The 20,580-nt window shown below is 37.8% G+C and overlaps 1 protein-coding gene across 6 annotated transcripts in view; it reads right to left on the bottom strand.

Moving 5' to 3' along the window:
• The window catches only part of Gapvd1 (GTPase activating protein and VPS9 domains 1), an 88,288-nt gene that overhangs the window by 47,143 nt on the left and 20,565 nt on the right, over nucleotides 1-20,580 (bottom strand). For 4 of the 6 annotated variants that reach the window (XM_077797102.1, XM_026386256.2, XM_026386257.2 and 1 more), the window contains exons 2-5: nucleotides 12,543-12,695; nucleotides 5,507-5,724; nucleotides 2,384-3,227; nucleotides 647-733 (exon numbers count right to left, since the gene is read on the bottom strand). In XM_077797102.1, the coding sequence (XP_077653228.1) occupies nucleotides 647-733; nucleotides 2,384-3,227; nucleotides 5,507-5,691 (1,116 nt within the window). In that variant the 5' untranslated portion in view covers nucleotides 5,692-5,724; nucleotides 12,543-12,695. Of the gene's footprint in view, nucleotides 1-646; nucleotides 734-2,383; nucleotides 3,228-5,506; nucleotides 5,725-12,473; nucleotides 12,516-12,542; nucleotides 12,696-20,580 lie in introns of those variants that run through there. The other 2 variants (XM_026386255.2, XM_026386254.2) reach the window with 2 other exon arrangements.

The raw sequence follows: 20,580 nt of genomic DNA, 5'->3' as shown, positions 1-20,580 counted from the left end.
ATCTCTCCAATAAATCTGTAAGGGAGAGTAGTAATCTTTAGTGGAATCTTCCTGTTATGAGGAAGATTCCACTAAAAATTCACATGTAAGTCAATTCGAAGAAGGTTCAGAGGAGAAATGATTGGGTTGTAAGAGTCTTGACCCAATCTCTGATCGGGATTAATAACATAACTGAAGTGATAGGGTGTGGCTGAAGGAGGTAGGAACTGGGGCATGGCTAAGCGATATGTACTTTGTATCTCCAGAGGGGAGTCTCTGCTTCTTGATCACCATGATGTGAGCTGCTTCCCTCTGCCACAAATTCCATGATGTTCTGCCTCATCTCAAGCTCTGAGGAATAGAACGCCAATCTTGTATGGACTAAGACCTCTGAAACCATGAGTCCTCAAATAAACTCTTCTTCCTCTATAATTGTGCTGCAGGTCCTTTAGCCACAGCAGCGAAAAAGCAGACTAAAACCCTTCCTAAATTTAAAATGCTGCTGATTCAAATACTGTAACTAATTAAAAAGCTAATTAACCACTGTATTTATTAGTTTACACATCCTCTAAGGACAAGATTTAAGAAAGAGAAAAGTTAAGATCAATGATACTTTGCCAGAATTTTCTACAAACAGTATTTCACATAGCACAATATTAATTCTTACTTTGTCAAATTTTCCAAGGCTGCTTTTTGTCCGAGGATCTCCCTCTTCAGAGCCAGTCATTGCTAACTGCTGCAGAAGGCGGCCAACCTGCAACCCAAAGCAGTGGTGGGCAGACACAGGCTACAGATACTTATGAATTCTGCTCTATGAAAGTACTCCTGTTCTATTCTAAAATTCTATTTCAGAATAACATTCAGACTCACCCAACCAGGCATACAAAATAGTGTCCCCTATAAAATGTGTATCTTGTCTATGTTAACTTTTACTATTTTCAGATTAAGTGTTATAAAGAGGAGTAGAAAATTTTGCTATAATTTCTCTTTAACACAACATATCAACATGATAGAAAATTAAAAGTACATTTGTTTCTCATAATGTACTTTCATGTGTAAGGAAAATTTTAAAATAATTTATAAAGAATGACTCACTCTCTCTCTCCCCCTCTCCTCTTTAAAAAAAAAAAAAGAAAGAAAAAAAGAAAGTTAACATCATTAGGGCTTTATCTTCTTAGCATCTGGGATAACCCTCTTTTCACTCATTTTGGAAATATGCTATTCAGTATGTACTAGAATGATGAAAATAAAATTACAAATGCTATCATGAGGAAACATGTAACATTTACAGAAGACAAAAAATTAAAAATTTATTTCAGGGATTTCTATATAATGAATTGCTAAATACCCAAGATGATAAAACTGATCGTGAAAAAAGGCTTATTACTACCTTAAAAAAAATTCCAATGATAGTCTATTCTAAATAAACCAAATCTCTTTGTCACAGTATTTTTGGGGGATAAAATTATTAGAAGACTTGTAGAGCACATGCTGAGCATTTGCTTAGCATGTATGAGGCCTTGGGGTCAACACCCAGCACCAAAATAAAAAGGAAATCTTCTGCAGAAACAACATAATTTCAATACTTCAGATGATTAAAACCCTTTTTTTGAAACTCTTAGAGCTAAAAGAGCTTCAGACTTCAGAATTTAAGAGATTTTCGAAAGGTAATTTAGTATATATATACAGAACATCCAGTATATAGGCTGGTGGCATCCTATAGTTAAACACATTAACATATCTGCAACAAGTATCTGCTAGCACTAAAAGGAATATCAGGACTGAGAGTGCTTGCCTAACACTCAGGGTCCTGAGTTCCATCCCCAGCACTGCAAAAAAATAATAATAAACAATAATAAAAGGAATACCAATTTTAAATAGCTTTGTGTTAGTTCAGTTCAGGTTTTGCTCAACCAAATGAAGTACAAAAGACATTCTCAGTTTTTAATCATTCTGGATTTTTAAATTATAGAACCAAGATGGTAGAACTGTCTCAGAAAATCGAATCAACTATATATTTAAGACTGTAAGGGCTGGGGATGTGGCTCAAGTGGTAGTGCGCTGGCCTGGCATGCGCAAGGCACTGGGTTGGATTCTCAGCACCACATAAAAATAAATAAAGATATTGTGTCCACCTAAAACAAAAAAATAAATATATATAAAAAAAGAGTGTGAGGATTCCATTTTAAAATTAAACCCAAATTTTTTAATGATTACATTATTTTAAATCCCAATATGACTGCTTTTATTTCATAAGAAGCAAATACTTAGGAGAGTTGGAGGAAAAGAAATGATAAGAATATATATATAAACACTGTCTTCATAGTCTCTGTTCCCACCCCCCTGCCCAAATCAACTGATTTTAAAACCAAATGCCACAATAATAATAATAGTAAAAGCATACCTGCATTAGATTAAATCTTGCCACTTCATTAATAGGAGCATCAGAAATTATGCCATACTGTTCTGGATTGACAACTGCAGGACAAATAAAGCAAGCCAAGAGGAGATCAGTACACATTGCCCTGACCTCTCCGACTTCCAGTCTGTCTACACAGGAAAGAGTTTTGTACATTTGTGACACAATCCACCTCAAACTATGTGGAAAGCAATATGTATTCTGTTTGAGATAACCAATAAATTTGTTCACCAACGCCACCAGTTTGGCCTCATTGGATTCTACCATCTCTTGAACCTTTTGCCTAAATCTATCTGAGCCTTTCTCTCCAAAGAGTTTTTCCTGTTGATAAGGGGAGAATCTCTCAATTAACTTGTTTGGATCTGTTTCCAGGTGATCTTCATCTTCAACAAGCAGTTGCATGATTGGCTCGTGTAAAGTAGCTGTGAGGAAAAGTTTCGCAGAAAAGAGTCCCTCGGAAAAAAGTTTAAATAAGATGCTGAAGGCACAAGTTCCTCTCCTCAAAAGTCGCCTGGGGTTGTCACTTTCTTTAAGTTCAAATTCAATCAAGTATCGCAAAACCTGAAGGAGGTAGCTTTCATCTTCTTGCATAATACAATTGCCATATAGAGAGGTAAAAACTGTGTAAATAACACTTTGTGTGTTCTCCTGATTAAGTTTTTCTCCAGCAACCAAAGAGGAGGCAATAAGACGAGGATTCTCCCTTAATCTACTCAAGAATTCTCCATAAGCAGTCTCCTGAAATCCTAACTGCTTATAACCATCAACAAACTGTGTATCTTCCAAAATCTTGGCATGCTGGCAACATTCAGCAGGGGAAGCTTCAGCACTAAAAAAATAAGCAAATAAGCAAAATAATATCAATAGCAATAATAATATAAGACATGTACTATACAGAAACATGAAACTATGAGTTGATTGTAGTCCCCACCTAAAGATCACTAAAACCTGCTAAAATCTTTTTTTTATATATTTTTTTAGTTGTACATGGACACAATATCTTTATTTATTTATTTTTATGTGGTGCTAAGGATTGAACCCAATGGCTCACGCATGCTAGGCAAGTGCTCTAGCTGAGCCACAACCCTGCTAAAATCTTTTAGAACAATAGCATATGAATTAGTAAATATAAAACTATAAAGTACAAAGGAGTCTAATTTCTTCATACAAAATCAAGCTCAATGAAAAATATCAATTTGAAGGTTCTAACAACTATTGCCCAGAGATGCACCCTATTAATTTAAAAATTAATTAAAAAATTCGGCCAGGATAGTGGCAATGCTTGTAATCCCAGCAGCTTAGGGATCTGAGGCAAGAGGATCATGAGTTCAGGGCCATCCTCAGCAACTTAGTGAGGTCCTCATCAACTTAGTGAGAACTTGTTTCAAAATAAAAATTAAAAGGGACTGGAGACATGTCTCATTGGTAAAGCACTCCTGGGTTCAATCCCCCGTATGATAAAAAAAAAATTGCTAGTTAAATACTGCTTATTTATGGTTATGAACACAAGAAAGTGTACAAATATTCAAGTACTAGGCTGGGGCTGTAGCTCAGTGGTAGAGCACTTGCCTACCAAGTGTGAGGCACTGTGTTTGATCCTCCACACCACATAAAATAAATGTATTGTGTCCATTTATATAAAAAAAAAAAATTCAAGTACTAAAAAGTGATCAAAACTAAGTCTACGTGTGGTATATTGTACAACCTTTTTCAACAGCAATCTATACTTCAATCAGGATTTTTACTTCTGGAAGCAAATCTTAATAAAATAAGCCTTCAAGAGGATGTAAAAATTGACAACAACGTTTATAGCAGCACAAACTCCCCCAACTTACCTTTATTGAGGTAAAATATAACAAAGTGCCTAAATCTCAAGTGCGTAGGTTGTTTGATTTTTATATATGTATGCACCCAACACTCGGATTAAGATGTTAACAGTCAGATGCAATGGTACATACCTGTAGTCCCAGCTACTTGGGAGACTGAGACAGGAGGATTACTTGAGCCCAAGAGTCTGAGACTAGCCTGGGCAACATATCCAAACCCCATCTCAAAAACAAAGCAAAACAAACTAAAAAAAAAAAAAAAAAAAATGTACAGTGTTGGTGGGGCCTTGTGCATGTGAGGCAAACACTCTACCAACTGAGCTATATCTCCAGCCCAAAATGTATCATTTTAAGCACCCAAAGAATGCTTTTACATGCCCATTCCCAGTCAATACTATCCTTGCAAGTCCAAGAAATAACCATTATTCTGATTTCCATTATCAAAGATAAGTCCTGTCTCTTTTTGAATTTCAAAATGAAATTTTTTTATATCCGACTTCTTTAAGATTATACCTCAGCACTATTATTCTTCCTCATCCCCCCTTGAAATTATGGGGATTGAACCCAGGGGCAATCTACCTATCACTGACCTACATTCCTAGCCCTTTTTACTTTTTATTTTGAGACAGGACCTCCCTAAATTGCCCAGGCTAGCCTCAACCTTGTGATTTTCCTGACTCAGTCTGCTGAGATGCTGGGATTACAGGTGTGTATCCGACAACATTCCTATTCTTAGAATTAAAAACTGCTTCTTGGAACAACAAAACATTGAGAGATTAACACAACGAAATATGTGGTTTCCTAACCTAAAATATACATATAAAATATCAAAACATGGAAGTGTACATATTAAATAACATTATGAGAAAAGTAGAATACAAGGTAATTTACTCTCTACAAAAATAAAATATCATATGTATAAACACAAAATTAATTAGTGTAGTATAAAATCTTAATACTGGGGCTGGAGTTGTGGCTCAGCGGTAGAGCGCTCCTCTCGCATGCACGGGACCCTGGGTTCGATCCTCAGCACCACATAAAAAATAAATGAGTGAAATAAAGGTATTGTGAATAAATATTTTAAAAATAAAATAAAATGTTAATCCTTAGTTATAATTTTCTGAAGCAGTACTTAATAAAATAAACTATTTTATAAGCAAAGACTCAACATTGATTCAAACTATCTTTAACCATGCACTTGACTGGAAATAGACTGTTAGTTACAATTAGCATAGCATTACAGTGGTTCACAGAATTTCTAACCTGAAAATATTTTCTTTACCTGGTTATGATAAGCCGATCCAAATTAATTCTCTGTTGCTTTGCAATCCATGCTGTACGATACAACTTTTCAGCTGTCTTAAGTACATCCGCATTGAGCCTCTGAATGAGCTGTTTCTCAGAGTTTACATATAAGCGCTCCTGCTTGAGGTGATGTGCCAAAGTATGAATATCGAGCTTCACCATTTTCAAACGTGAAAAAGGTACAAAAATCAATCACTAAAAGTAAAAGAACAAAATTTAAGTTGGTCACGTAAACCCTCTTCTAAAATCAAAAGGGGTGGGAGAATATACTAAGATTTAGATTACACTTAGTAACACTATTAACTCTAATTTTTAAAATAATCTATATATTTTTATTACAGAAGCTTTAAAGGTTTAGTTTTTAAAATTGGTAAACACAGGTAAGAAAAAAAGAAGGAAAAAGTTCCTAATAAGGTCATTGCTCAGAGACAGCTTCTGCAAACACTGTTAAGTCCAGTATCTACCTACTAGCCCTGAAGTCATCCTTGACCATGCTCTTTCACATCACAATCAACACATTCTGTCGATTCTGTCTTCAAAATATAACTCAAATCTGACTATGCCCTGCTTCCACTGCTAGCCAACCACCATCTCTCACCTGGAGGTCTATGATCACCACTTCCTAACTCACCTCCCTGTTTCTTGTTTTGAACATCTGGAGTCTGTTCTCTTCATAGGGTTAACGCAGATCACTTTATCCAGCAAGAAACCATCTGAAGACTTTACCTTACATTTAGAATGAAATATGAAGGTCCTACCTGATCTCCCCCAGCTATTTCTCCAGTCCCATCTTCATCATTCCACCCTAGCTCATGCAGCTCCAGACATACCTGCCACTTCGCTGTCTCCTGAACAGGCCAAGTTGCCCCTCCCTCAAAGCCTCCACATTTGCTGATCCCTGTCCAGAAGGTATTTCTTCCAGATAGCTCCAAGACTAGTGCTTTCACTTCACACAGGTTTCTCTTGCTTAAATATTTTCTTAGGCCTATCCAAACAACTGTTTCTAATATAGAAAAGATTACTTCTTAAAAGCACTTGCCCCTAGCTGGCATTCTGCTACAGACATGTACTTGCATGTTAGTCAAACTTATTGGATGGCTTCTCTGCTAAACAGTAAATGCCACCAGAGCCAGGACTGAATAAATAGTTGCCAAAGATATAAATGAAATCACATAAATTTTGTCTGTCTTGTGGCTAAACAAATAGCACATGTATTTTAAAGCATTATTATTTAAGATATACTCTTGAACCTAGAATGTCTAATGCTTGTATCGATAATAGAAATATCTATTACACAGATCACAGAAAACAATGTTGTGTGTCCAGAAATGCATTAAAAATGAAACATACTGGTCATGATGGTGCACACCTGTAATCCTAGCGACTCAGGAGGCTGAGGCAAGAAGATTAAAATTTTGAGGCCAGCCTCAGCAACTTAGTGAGGCCCTAAACAACTTAGTGAGACTCTGTCTCAAAATAATAAAAAGGGCTGGGGATGTAGCTCAGTGGTAAAGCGCTCCTGGGTAAATCTCCAGTACCAAAAAAAGAAAAAAGAAAGAAAAACGAATATTTGCCGGACATAAAGAAGATGGTGGGCAGGTAAACTTCTGAAGAAACAAACAAGGAAAGGCATGCAGTATAACAAAGTACATTCAGAGTGGTTTATCTAGTGGTAGAGTGGTTACCTAGCATGCATAAGGTTCTGGGTTCCATCCTGAACACTGCAAAAAATAGAAAAGGGGGGCGTTGTGATAGTACATTTAGAGACCTACACATAGATTGTTATAGCCTGGGGCTATGTGTATTTCTATGCGTTAAGAGTGAGGACTGGGGAAGGAAGAAAGTCATAAAGAGAGAGAAGGCTACAGGGACAGAGGGTACAAGAAGTTAGAGTTAAGAAACTTGAATTTTGCCTAGAGTTAATGGGAAGAACTTTAAATGAATTAACATGATTAAATTTATATTTGAGACTATAAAAGATGAGGAAGTAGAGCAGGATACAGTGGAGAACAATTGTAATTCCAGCTACTCAAGAGGCTGAGGCAGGAGGATTACAAGTTTCAGTCCAGCCTTAACAATTTAATGACATCTGTCTCAAAAATAAAAAATAAAAAGGGCTGGGAATATAGTTCAGTGGCAGAGCACTCACTTAGTATGCATGAAGTCCCAGGTTTGATTCCTAGGACAAGAGTGAAAGGGAAGAGGAAGTGGGGATGAGACTAAATAGAGACCAAGAAACTGTTCAGCAAGGAATGTTGCAGTTGGGCAACAACAACAAAAAAACAGGACAAATTTGAGAGAAGTAAGGAGGTAGAAAATCGAAGATTTGCTGACACCTACATATGGAAGTAAGGTACAAATTTCAACTCTGATAGACAAAGAGGGTATGGTGTTATTCATTACAACTGAGCACATGAGAAAATACTTTATAAGTAGAAAATTGTTCCTGGTGTAATTCAAAATTCTTAGAACTTTGCACAATATCCCTGAGACAGGTACTTTATAGCTAAGGAATCTAAGCCCAGGGGTATTAAGAAATTTGTGTACTACATAGGTGAGAGGTGAGAGCACCAATACATGATTATTATTACTTTGATCTCTACATATGCCTTGAACAACTTTCCATCACTTTAACTCAATTATATTAATTATTAAAAAAATACTCTTCTCCCCCTGAAAACACAATCTCTCAAAAACCCTTTCTTGTTTTCCAATTTTTTTCTATATCTGTTCTTCCTGTAGAATCTCAGTATATCTCCAGCCAGCATTCTTCATACTGAAATTCCATCCTTGTAGCATACTTGTGTCTCAATTATTTAACACCCCACCAAATGAATATATTTAAAGCACTACCACAATTATGTTACTTTTCTTCTGCTTTCAACATTTTCAATGGTTTTCTATTACTTTCAAGCAAACAGCTCAGTATTTAGGTATATGGCATTTACAGCCTTCTGAAGCCTAGCCCCAAATAATCTACCTGCCATTGCTCCATTATATGAATCTTTTAACTTCACAAAAATCTTTTACTTGATAACCTAACACAAACCCTTTTTTAGTGACCTTGCATGCTCCTACATTTCTGCAGTGTTAACATGAAAATCAAACATGCCCTGTACTATACCCCTCTATTGCCCTGCCTGCTATTTAAATATCTTACTAACTCATATTTCTCACATGTTCACATCCTATCACCTTCTGAAAATAGATAAGACTTTCAGGCTAAAATACCTAATATTTTAGCCACTAGACACATGAAATTATTGAATTAAAATAAAAAATGTAGGGCTGGGATTGTGGCCCAGTGGCAAAGCGCTTGCCTTGCACGTAAGAGGCACTGGGTTCGATCCTCAGCACCACATAAAAATAAATAAAATAAAGCTATTGTGTCCATCTACAACTAAAAAAAAATTTTTTTTTAAATTAAAATGTGGGCTGGGGATGTGGCTCAAGTGGTAGCACGCTCGCCTGGCATGCGTGCGGCCAGGGTTCGATCCTCAGTACCACATACAAACAAAGATGTTGTGTCCGCCAAATACTAAAAAATAAATATTAAAAAATTCTCTCTCTCTCTCTCTCTAAAAAAAATTAAAATGTATGAGGGGCTGGGGTTGTAGCTCAGTGGTAAAGCATTGCCTCGCATGTGTGAGGCACTGGGTTTAATCCTCATCACCACATAAAAATAAATAAAGATACTGTGTGTTCATCTACAACTAAATAAATATTTTTTAAAAATTAAAATGTATGATACATGGAGCTGGGGCTATAGCCCAGCATCAGAGCACTTGCCTAGCATGTGGGAGGCACTAGGTTCGATTCTCAGCAGCACATAAGAATAAATAAATAAAATAAAGGTATTGTGTCCAAATATAACTAAAAAATATATTTTAAAAACCTTACAAACATGTATAATACACATTTTTTATTTATTAATATTTTTAGTTGCAGATTGGCACAATACCCTTATCTCATTTATTTATTTTTATGTGCTGCTAAGGATCTAACCCAGTGCCTAACACATGCTAGGCAAGCGCTCTGCTGCTGGGCTACAATCCCAGCTATTTATTTATTTTTTATACTGAGGATCAACCACTGAAATATATCCTCAGTTCTTTTTGTTTCATTTTGAGACAGGATCTCACTAAATTACCGAGGATATCCTCAAACTTGCAATCCTTCTGCCTTGGTTTCCCAAGTCACTGGGATCACAGGCATGCACAACCATGCCTGGCAAATTCAACTTTCATAAAACATTTTAGTTGAATTTAAATCCAGTCTCATAGTTATACTAGCCACCATTTCCATTACTAAAGGACCACACATACCTAGCAGTCACTATATAAGCAGTGCAGACAAAACATTTCCACATCACAGAAAATTCTACTGACTAGCACTGCTCTAGGGCACAAATAATGTCTGAATCATCTCTGAACTCAAAAAAACAAAAACAAAAAAAAAAAAAAGAAAAAGTATCTTGCACAGAGTAAGCACTTTAAAAATTACCTGTTTCTTTTATTTCAATTCAATACAAGCAAGCTTACTTTGCCAGATTAATGTTCATATAAGCTTTTCTATTATATCAGCAAAATTATTCCTAGCATTCTTTTGTTTTTTTAACTCAGAGTACTGTAATTTTTTTTTTCAGGGGGTGGAGAGTATCAGGGATTGAACCCAGGGGTGCTTAACTACTGAGTCTTATCCCCATCTCTCTTTATTTTGAGAAATAGTCTAAGTTACTGAGGCTGGCTTTGAACTTGTGATCATCCTGCTTCAACCTCCCCAAGAGCTGGGATTACAGGTGTAAACCACCACACAAGGCAATTCAAGAGTCTTGATGTGCTCTTGACTGAGGGAAAAAAGAAAAAAAAAAAAACATTTTGGTGACACCAGAGAAATCTTAATATGGATTAGATATCTGTATTTTAAAAATAGTGTTGATTTTATTATATATGACACTGGTATTATGGTTTTTTTTTTTTTTTTAAACAGAGAGTGAGAGAGGAGAGAGGGGGAGAGAGGGGGGGAGGGAGAGAGAGAGAGAATTTTTTTTTTTTTAATATTTATTTCTTAGTTCTCGGCAGACACAACATCTTTGTTGGTATGTGGTGCTGAGGATCGAACCCGGGCCGCACGCATGCCAGACGAGCACGCTACCGCCTGAGCCACATTCCCAGCCCCTGGTATTATGGTTTATACAGGAAACTATTGTACTTTTAAGAAATGCACTCAACAGGATGTGATGGCACACACCTGTAAACCCAGCAATTTGGGAGGCTGAGGAGGAGGATCACAAGATCAAAATCAGCCTCAGCAATTTAGTCAGGCCCTAAGCAATTCAGTGAGACCCTGTCTCTAAATAAAATATAAAAAATAGGGCTGGGGATGTGATTCAGTGGTTGAGTGCCCCTGAGTTCAATCCCCAGTACCAAAAAAAAAAAAAAAAGTAAAATAAAAAGTTTTTTTCTTTTTTAATTGGCAAAATGTTAAATGAGTTGTGGGTATATTGTTGAATACTGTTGAAATGAGTAGTGAGCATATGGTGATTACTGTACTATCTTTCAAGTTTTTATGTTAGAAAATTTTTATAACTAAAAGTAGGAGCTAGGCCTGGTGGTACGTACTATAATCTCAAATACCTGAGAGGCAGAGGCAGGAGGATTCTGAGGCAGAGGTCAGCCTGGACAACATGGAGGGACCCTACCTCAAAATAAAAAATAAAAAAGGCTGGGGATGTGGCTCAATGATACAGTGCCCTGAACTGCACACCTCCTGCCTTAGCCTCCTGAGTTTCTGGGATTATATAGGCATGCCCCACAGCACATACTTGGATTCATACTTGGAATCCTATTTTGTTTAATAAATGGCACATGCCTCATTACAATGATATTATACCTTTCTCCATTGTTCCCAGTAGACTAAACTCAGGATAAAGGCTAACTCAACTTGAGGGCTGAGGTTATGGCTCAGTGGTGAGGCACATGTGAGGCACATGTTCAATCTTCAGCAACATATGAAAATAAGTAAACAAATAAATAAATAAAAGTATTTTTTAAAAAGTAACTCAACTCAGCACCCTAGTATAGTTAATGAAAGACAGAAGTTCAGAAACGTTAAGTGAACTCAATTCAGCTAGTACCAAATCTACTGGCTTGCACAATTAAAAAAAAAAAAATACAATACATAAAACATATAACAATAGCAAATCGGTTATTTTTTGAAAACAACAGTTAGAGGGGTGGGGTTGTACTTCAGTGGTAGAGTACATGTGTAGCATGCTAGGCACTAGGTTCAATCCCCACCACCAAAAAATAAAAACAAAAAACGTTAAGGAAAAGGGTTTGCTGGGTACCCAGGTGAAATTCCAGCTACTAAAGAGGCTGAAGTGGGAAATCACAAGTTTGAGGCCAGCCTGGGCATCTAATCAAGAAACTGTTAAAATTAAAAAATGAGGCCCGTGTGGTGGCCCATACTGTAATCCCTGTGACTCAGGACGCTGAGGCAGGAGGACTGCAAGTTCCAGGCCAGCCTCAGCAACTTAGCAAGGTCCTATGCAACTTAGTTAGATCCTGTCTCAAAATATAAAATTAAAGGGACCGGGGATGTGGCTTTGTGGTTAAATACACTTGGGTTCAAACCTCAATACAAAAGAAAGAAGAGGGCTGGGATATAGATCATTAGTAGGGCACCCCTAGGTTTAATCCCTAGTACCATAAGTTAATTAATTTTGTAAAACTGCTAGGGATGTAGCTCTGGTGGTAGAACATTTGCCTAGCATGTGCAAGGCCCTGGGTTCAATCCCCAATACTGCAAAATCAAATAAATCAATAAAATTGCTTTACTCTTCTAGAATACCACTTAAAACACAAGAGAATTTAATAGTCATAAGTTAAAGAATAGCATAAATAAAATATAGACATAAATAACTAAAAGTAGAAAAAATTTACCATACTGAAGACAACAGGAAAGCAGAGACAACTGGCAAATAAATTAGTTTTTTTAAAAGTGGCACATGCCTGTAATCCCAGCGACTCGGGAGTCTGAGGCAGAAGGATCAAAAGTTGAAACCAGTCCAGGCAACTTTGCAAGACCCTTTGTAAAAATTATAAATGAAAAGGACTGGAAGGATGGGGGATGTAGTTCAGCAGTAGAGTGACCCAGGGTTCAATCTGCAATACAGAAAAAAATAAAAATAAAAATATCAGAATAACAATAACATCAAACTAACATTTCTTTAGACTAATTATGTCAAGAATTCTGCTGTTTTTCCTTGGGGAACTCTCACAAACCTGTGTCATCTCATTATCTTCATCTGGCAGTTTAGGAAGATGATGACACAAGTAGTTAAGTAGCCAAGTAAAGACTCAAACGATTCAATTTTTACTCCAAAGATGCACTTGCTCTCAACCAATGAACTTAATCATTATGTCAGCAATATCTACTTTCATTTCCAATTATGTTAAAAACTGACTCCTGAAAGTTTTTGCAACAATATGGATGGAACTCTTTTGTTTGCTCTTTACTATCAGTTTTTACAGAACTTTGGGTTCTGGGAATATCTACATCACTTGAGTCTTCCCTCAAATACCATATGAATTGGCAAAGAGTTAGAGAAAATTGAACCCTTGCATACTGTGGGTGAGAAGGTAATTTTGTATAGCCACTATGGAAAACAGTGTGAAGGTTCCTCAAAAGATAAAAAATAGAACTACTACATGATCCAGCAATCTCATCACTAAGTATATATCCAAAATAAGTCAATATAGCCAATAATATATTTGTACTTCCATGTTTACTGCAGCATTATACACAATGGCCAATATATGGAATCAACTAAGTGTCAATCAACACATGAATGGACAAAGAAAACGTGGCATATATACACAATGGAGTATGAATGAAATTTAACCATGGGGGAAAAAAAAAGCTGGGGGTGTGTGGTACACACCAGACACTGAGGTGGCTGAGGTAGGAGGACCACACGTTCAAGGTCAGTCTCAGCAATTTAGCAAGTTGAGACTTAGTGAGACCCTGTCTCAAATTAGAAAATTTAAAAAAGAAAGGAGGACTGGGGTTGTGGCTCAGTGGTAGAGCACTCACTAGGCACATGCAAGGCACTGAATTCGATCCTCAGCACCACATAAAAATAAATAAATAAAAATAAAGGTACTGCACCCAACTACAACGGAAGGAAGGAAGGAAGGAAGGAAGGGAGGGAGGAAGGGAGGGAGGGAGGGAGGGAGGGAGGGAGGGAGGGAGGGAGGGAGGGAGGGAGGGAGGGAGGGAGGAAGGAAGGAAGGAAGGAAGGAAGGAAGGAAGGAAGGAAGGAAGGAAGGAAAGAAGGAAAAGGACTGGGGATGAAGCTCAATGGTAAAGAACCCTGAGTTCAATCACCAGTATGGGGTGAGGGAAATCCCCTCATTTGCAACAATATGGATGGAACTGGAGATCATTATATTAAGTGAAATAAGCCAAGCACAGAAAGACAAGTACCACATAATCTCATGTGGAATTTTAAAAAGTCGATCCCCAGCCCTCATATGAACTTAAATTCTTTTTTCTTTACTTGCAGTGCTAGAAATTTAATCCAGGGTCTTAAGCATGCTAGGCAAACACTGTACCAATGAACTACACCCATCAACCTCAAATAGTTTTAACATCCTAATATGAAACTAGAATCTCAGAATTGGAAAAGCTATTAAAAACTATCTTCTATTGCCAGGCACAATGGTACACCCCTGTAATGCCAGCTACTTAGGAGGCTCAGGTAGAGAAAGGCAAGTTTGAAGCCAGCCTAGACAACTTAGTGAGACTCTGTCTCAAAATGAGATAAAATAAAGGGCTGGGAATGTACCTACACGGTAAAACACTTGCCTAACATATGTGAGGCTCTAGGTTCAATCTCCAGTATAGCAAAAGACAAAACCAAAATAAAACAAACAGCGCTGGGGTTGTGGCTTAGTGGTAGAGTGCTTGCCTAGTATGCATGAAGCAGTGGGTATGATTTTCAGCACCACATATAAATACATAAAATAAAGGTCCATTGACAACTACAAAAATATTAAAAACAAACAAAGCAAACCCAACATCTTGTCCAATTTAATTCAATTCAACAAACATTTTCTAAATTGTTTCACTATGACAAACTTTGATAACATAGTTCAGAACAAAAAGACACAACCACTGTTCTCATAAAGAATAAATACCCAGCTTTGGGGCTGGAGCTGGGACTCAGCAGTAGAGCAGCTCGCCTAGCACATGCGAGGCCCTGGGTTCGATCCTCGGCACTACATAAAAATAAGTAAAATGAAGATATTATGTCCAACTACAACTAAAAAATAAATATAAAAAAAATACTGAGCTTTTAAGTCAGAAGCAAGTAAATTATGAAAAAAGGGAAAATAAGAGTCTAACATTCAAAAATCTCCAAAACAAAACACAACAATATCCCTTTTAAAACCAGCAATTGTTTTGGACCTTCTTATTTTGGTCATGGCACAGACTCCTCAAACTTAAAACACATTTTTCTTCTCAGTAGTAAATCTGCCATCAAGTTCAACTCTCTGTCCTCAACTTTCTAATTCCTCTGCAAATAACCAAATTCATTACCATGACAACTGAAAAAAATTTCCTAATGTGTACTCTTCTTGGTTTCTTCTTTCTCCAATCCATCCCACATTGACAGATTAGTATTTCCAAAATATCTCTAATGTAAAACTTCCCAATCCTTCCCAAGACCCCTTTAAAATCCATTGACTTCCTAATAGTGTCAGAATATATTAAAACATCTGCAGATATCAGCTGGAAGTCTGTGTGCTCAATTAAGGTTGCCCCTTAATTAAATCTCTATGTTCCCAATAACAGAAATCAAATGGAAACCCCAGAAAACTCTGCATGTATTTGGCAAGAAAATCCCTCTGCTTTTTCTCACCCCTCACCAAGACCACCTAAACTTACTCTGGCCCAACCAGGTCTAAGGTCTAAAATTAACCTGCCTTTACTTATTTTCATGTCCTCCACCCAAGAAGCCCAGAAATCCCAATACTTCATCCTGTAGAACCCAATTCCTAGACAGCTTACCTCCTCTAACCTCACCTCCTGCCCTACTCATCTCTTCCATCCTTTTCAGTTACACTTGCAGCACAAATTCAAAGATCAGAAATTTCCTTGTAACTTGAACCTTTTCTGGAAAGAAACCCCTTTACCTTCTTGCTTTAACTGAATCCTGGTTTTTCCACAGGAACATTGCTTCTTTTATACACCTGTCAGGCATAGCTGTTTCCTCTCCCACACCCTTCACTTCACACTCTTACAAGCACTTTCACACCATTCTCCCTTCCTCATTATTAAGAAACCCAGCTTTGACTCTCATATGATCAGACTGAATTACTGCAGTCATATGCTACAATCTTTCCTTACACCCCCAATCACCAACAGTCACATGACCCTACCATGACTTTCAAGTTGTTAATCCTACCACCTTTTTAAATTCACCCCTCCCTGTTTTACCTACTAACATAAATCGAATGGCAAACATTTTTTTTAATTTGTTCAGATTAGTTACACAAGAGAGTAGAATGCATTTTGACACATTTTACACAAATGGAGCACAAGTTCTCATTTCTCTGGCTGCACACATTGCAGAGTCACACCATTTGTGCAATCATACATGTACACAGGGTAATAATGTCTGTCTCATTCCACCATCCTTCCCACCCCCACGCCCCTCCTCCTCCCCTCTGCCCAATCCAAAGTTCCTCCATTCTTCTCTACCCATCCAGTCACCCATTATGAATAAGCATCTGCTTATCAGAGAATGGTGTGCACCCTCAATTTGCCCCTCACTATACCACAATCCCAGTAAAATCCAATGCTCTGCCTTATTGACACCTGTGGATAGGAAAACACACATACACTTGGTCCCACTAACATCACTTTCAATTCATGAACATAAACTCCAGATGGAACTTCATTGCTGCACAGCGTGCACACTCTTACTTCCAGTTCATCCACCGCTTTCCTTCTCTCCAGTCACTAAATTCATATCATCCTCTCCACAAACCCAATACCTCTTCATTCTCCACAAACCTAACCATCATTATTCTCAACTCTTTGATTTCTACCTAAGAAAACTGAAGCAACAAGATTTCCCACAGTACCATATACATAAATGTATGCATACACACACACACACACACACACATTTGTACTTGTGTGTTTGTGTGTGTGTATGGTGAGCTCTCTTTTACTCTGAATGAACTGCCTTGCCTTTGCTGGTCAAAACCAACCCTTTTGCCGGGCACAGTGGAGCACGCCTATAATTCTATTAGCTCAGGAGGCTGAGGCAGGAGGATCACAAGTTCAAAACCAGCCTCGGTAAGAATGAGGTGCTGAGCAACTCTGTGAGATCCTGTGTCTAAATAAAATACAATAGGGCTGGGGATGTGGCTCAGTGGTCAAGTGCCCCTCAGTTCAATCTCTTGTACACATACATACACACACACACACACACACACACACACACACACACACACACTTGGAGCACCCCAAGGCTAGACACTCAGACTTCACTCTTTTCTTTCTATACACTGCCCAGGTAATCTCATTCAGTCTCATGGTTCTGCCATCAAAATACTGATGACAGAGGCTGGGGCTGGGGCTCAGCAGTGGAACACTTGCCTAGCACTGCGAGGTCCTGGGATCAATCCTCAGTACCACGTAAAAATAAATAAATAAAATAAAGGTATCGTGTCCAACTACAACTAAAAAATAAATATTAAAAAAAATACTGGGGGGCTGGGGATGTGGCTCAAGTGGTAACGTTTTCGCCTGGCATGCCTGGGGCACTGGGTTCAATCCTCACCACCACATAAAAATAAAATAAAGATATTGTGTCCACCAAAAACTAAAAAATAAATATTAAAAAATTCTCTCTCTTTAAAAAAAGAAAGAAAAGAAAGAAAAGAAATACTGGGGCTGGGGCTGTAGCTCAGTGGCAAAGCGCCTGCCTAGCATGCGTGAGGCACTGGGTTCGATCCTCAGCACCACATAAATAAATAAAATAAAGGCATTTTGTCCATCTACAACTACAAAAAATTAAAAAATACTGATAACAGTCAGGCATGGTGGTGCACACCTCTAATCTCAGTGACTTGGGAGGTGGAAGGAGGAGGATTATAAATTCAAAGCCAGCTTCAGTAATTTAGTAAGATTCTGTCTCAAAATAAAAATAAATAAAAAGGGCTGGGGATATAGCTCAGTACTAGGATACTCTAGTTCAATCCCCAATACGGGGCGGGGCAGGGGGACTGACAACTTGCCAATTAATTTCACCAGTCTTAAACTTTTATCCTGAATACCAAATCAGTATATGCAACTGCTTAGTCGGCATCTCAAACTAAACATTCAAAATGAAACTATCTCCTCCTGCAAAAAACTCCCCATCCCCACCCCAAAACCCAGCCTTCTTCATCTCTATCAACGGCAATTCCCTTCTTCCAATTGTTCAGACCAAAAAATTGTGTCATCATTTTTACTCCTTTTCCTTGTTCCCTGCATATTTTGTCTAGACAAGATTGTCCTTTGGTGGGTGGGGGAAAAAAAAAAAGAAGTGAACAGTAATAAAGTTATATTTAAATGTTAATTAAAATACATGTACTATACTGAAAACATTAAAAATCACATCTGTGAGTTTCATGAACTTAAAGGAAAAATGGTGCTCATGATTTTTAATCATTCCTTACATTCAAGAGGATAATTTCCAATTCCTTAGCTTAGTGTTCAAGGCCCAATCCTATTTTACACTATTTCCTTATATTAAAACAGTTGAGTAAGATAGGCCTTCTCATTTTTTTTTTTTTTTTTTTTTACTATTTTATTTTAGCCCTTTGAGTATAGACCGAGGAGTGGGATAGCTGGGTCAAATGGTGGTCCCATTCCCAGTTTTCCAGGGATTCTCCATACTGCTTTCCATATTGGCTGCACCAATTTGCAGTCCCACCAGCAATGTATGAGTGTGCCTTTTTCCCCAAATCCTCTCCAACACTTACTGTTGTTTGTATTCTTAACAGCTCCCATTCTAACTGGAGTGAGATGAAATCTTTTTTTTTTTTAAGAGAGAGAGAGAGAGAGAGAGAGAGAGAGAGAGAATTTTTAATATTTATTTTTTAGTTTTTGGCGGACACAACATCTTTGTTTCTATGTGGTGCTGAGGATCGAACCCGGACCGCACGAATGCCAGGCGAGCTCGCTACCGCTTGAGCCACATCCCCAGCACCAAGATGAAATCTTAAGAGTAGTTTTGATTTGCATTTCTCTAATTGCAAAAGATGAACATTTTCTCATATATTTGTTGATTGACTATATATCACCTTCCGAGAAGTGTCTGTTCAGTTCCTTGGCCCATTTATTGATTGAGTTATTTGTTTTGTTGTTGTTTTTGTTTGTTTGGTTGGTTTTGTTTTTTTTTTTTTTTTTTTGGTGTTAAGATTTTTTTAGTTCTTTCTATATCCCAGAGATTAATGCTCTATCTGATGTGCATGTGGTAAAAATTTGTTCCCTATTGTAGGCTCTCTATTCACTTCACTGATTGTTTCTTTTGCTGAGAAGAAGCTTTTTAGTTTGAATCCATCCCATTTATTGATTCTTGATTTTAATTCTTGTGCTATAGGAGTCTTATTAAGGAAGTTGGGGCCTAATCCCACATGATAAAGATTAGGGCCTACTTTTTCTTTTAATAGGCGCAGTGTCTCTGGTTTAATTCCCAGGCCCTTGATCACTTTGAGTTTTGTGCATGGTGAGAGCTAGGAGCTTAGTTTCATTATATATATATATATATATACACACACATATATATATATATGAATGAGATGTTGATGGACCTTTGTTGAGAGCCACAGCCAAAGGGGGCCTAGCAAACTTCCAGCTGCCAGCTGATGATTGGCTCACAGCGGCCCCAGCAACATCTAGCTGATTGGCTCCTCTGCGGTGATGTTCATTGGGCTGTTTCCCCGCCCTTCAGACTGCCAGCTGATGATTGGCTCACAGCGGCCCTAGCAACATCTAGCTGATTGGCTCCTCTGCGGTGATGCTCATTGGGCTGTTTCCCTGCCCTTTCAGACCACGGAGCTGCTCATTGGGGGACTTCTTTGGCTCCACCCATGCGACCCAGCCAATCGGCCTCAAGAGCAGGAGGATTGTGGGAGGTGGAGAGGCTTGTGGGAAGACGGTGGTGGCAGTTGGGCTCTGAGGGTTTTTTCCTGAGGAGCTGTTTTGTTTGGTGTGTGTGGTTCTAAAAATAAAGTTAGTTTCTTTTGACAAGTGGCTCCTGAATTGTGCCCAGCCAGACTACGGCAGACCTTTATTTTATTTGCTTATCATATGTGGTGCTAGGAATCGAACACAGTGCCTCACACATATGAGGCAAGTGCTCTATTGCTGAGCTACAACTTCAGCTCCTTAATTTCATTTTGTTGCATATGAATTTCCTGTTCTCCCAGCACCATTTGTTTAAGATGCTATTTTTTCTCCAATGTATGTTTTTGGTGCCTTTGTCTAATATAAGATAACTGTAATTATGTGGGTTAGTCTCTGTGTCCTCTATTCTCATACCATTGGTCTACAAGTCTATTTTGGTGCCAATACCATGTTATTTTTGTTACATCATTGCTCTGTAGTATTGTTTAAGGTCTGGTATAGTGATGCCACCTGCTTCACTCTTCTTGCTAAGGACTGCTTTAACTATTCTGGGTCTCTTAATTTTCCAGATGAATTTCAAGACTGCTTTTTCTATTTCTATGAGGAATGTCACTGGCATTTTGATTGGAATTGCATTAAATCTGTATAGTGCTTTTGGAAGTATGGTCATTTTGAGTATTAATTCTGCCTATCTAAGAACAAGGTAGATCTTTCCATCTTCTAAGGTCTTCTTTCTTTCTTTCTTTAGTGTTCTATAGTTTTTCAAGTTGATTCCCAAGTATTTTGTTTTATTTTTTTTAGGCTATTATAAATGGGGTAGTTTTCCTCATTTTCCTTTCAGAGGATTTGTCACTGATA

The sequence above is a fragment of the Urocitellus parryii genome, chromosome 4 (assembly GCF_045843805.1).
Source record: "Urocitellus parryii isolate mUroPar1 chromosome 4, mUroPar1.hap1, whole genome shotgun sequence".
NCBI lineage: Eukaryota > Metazoa > Chordata > Mammalia > Rodentia > Sciuridae > Urocitellus > Urocitellus parryii.
This window is presented reverse-complemented; position numbering and strand designations above follow the sequence as displayed.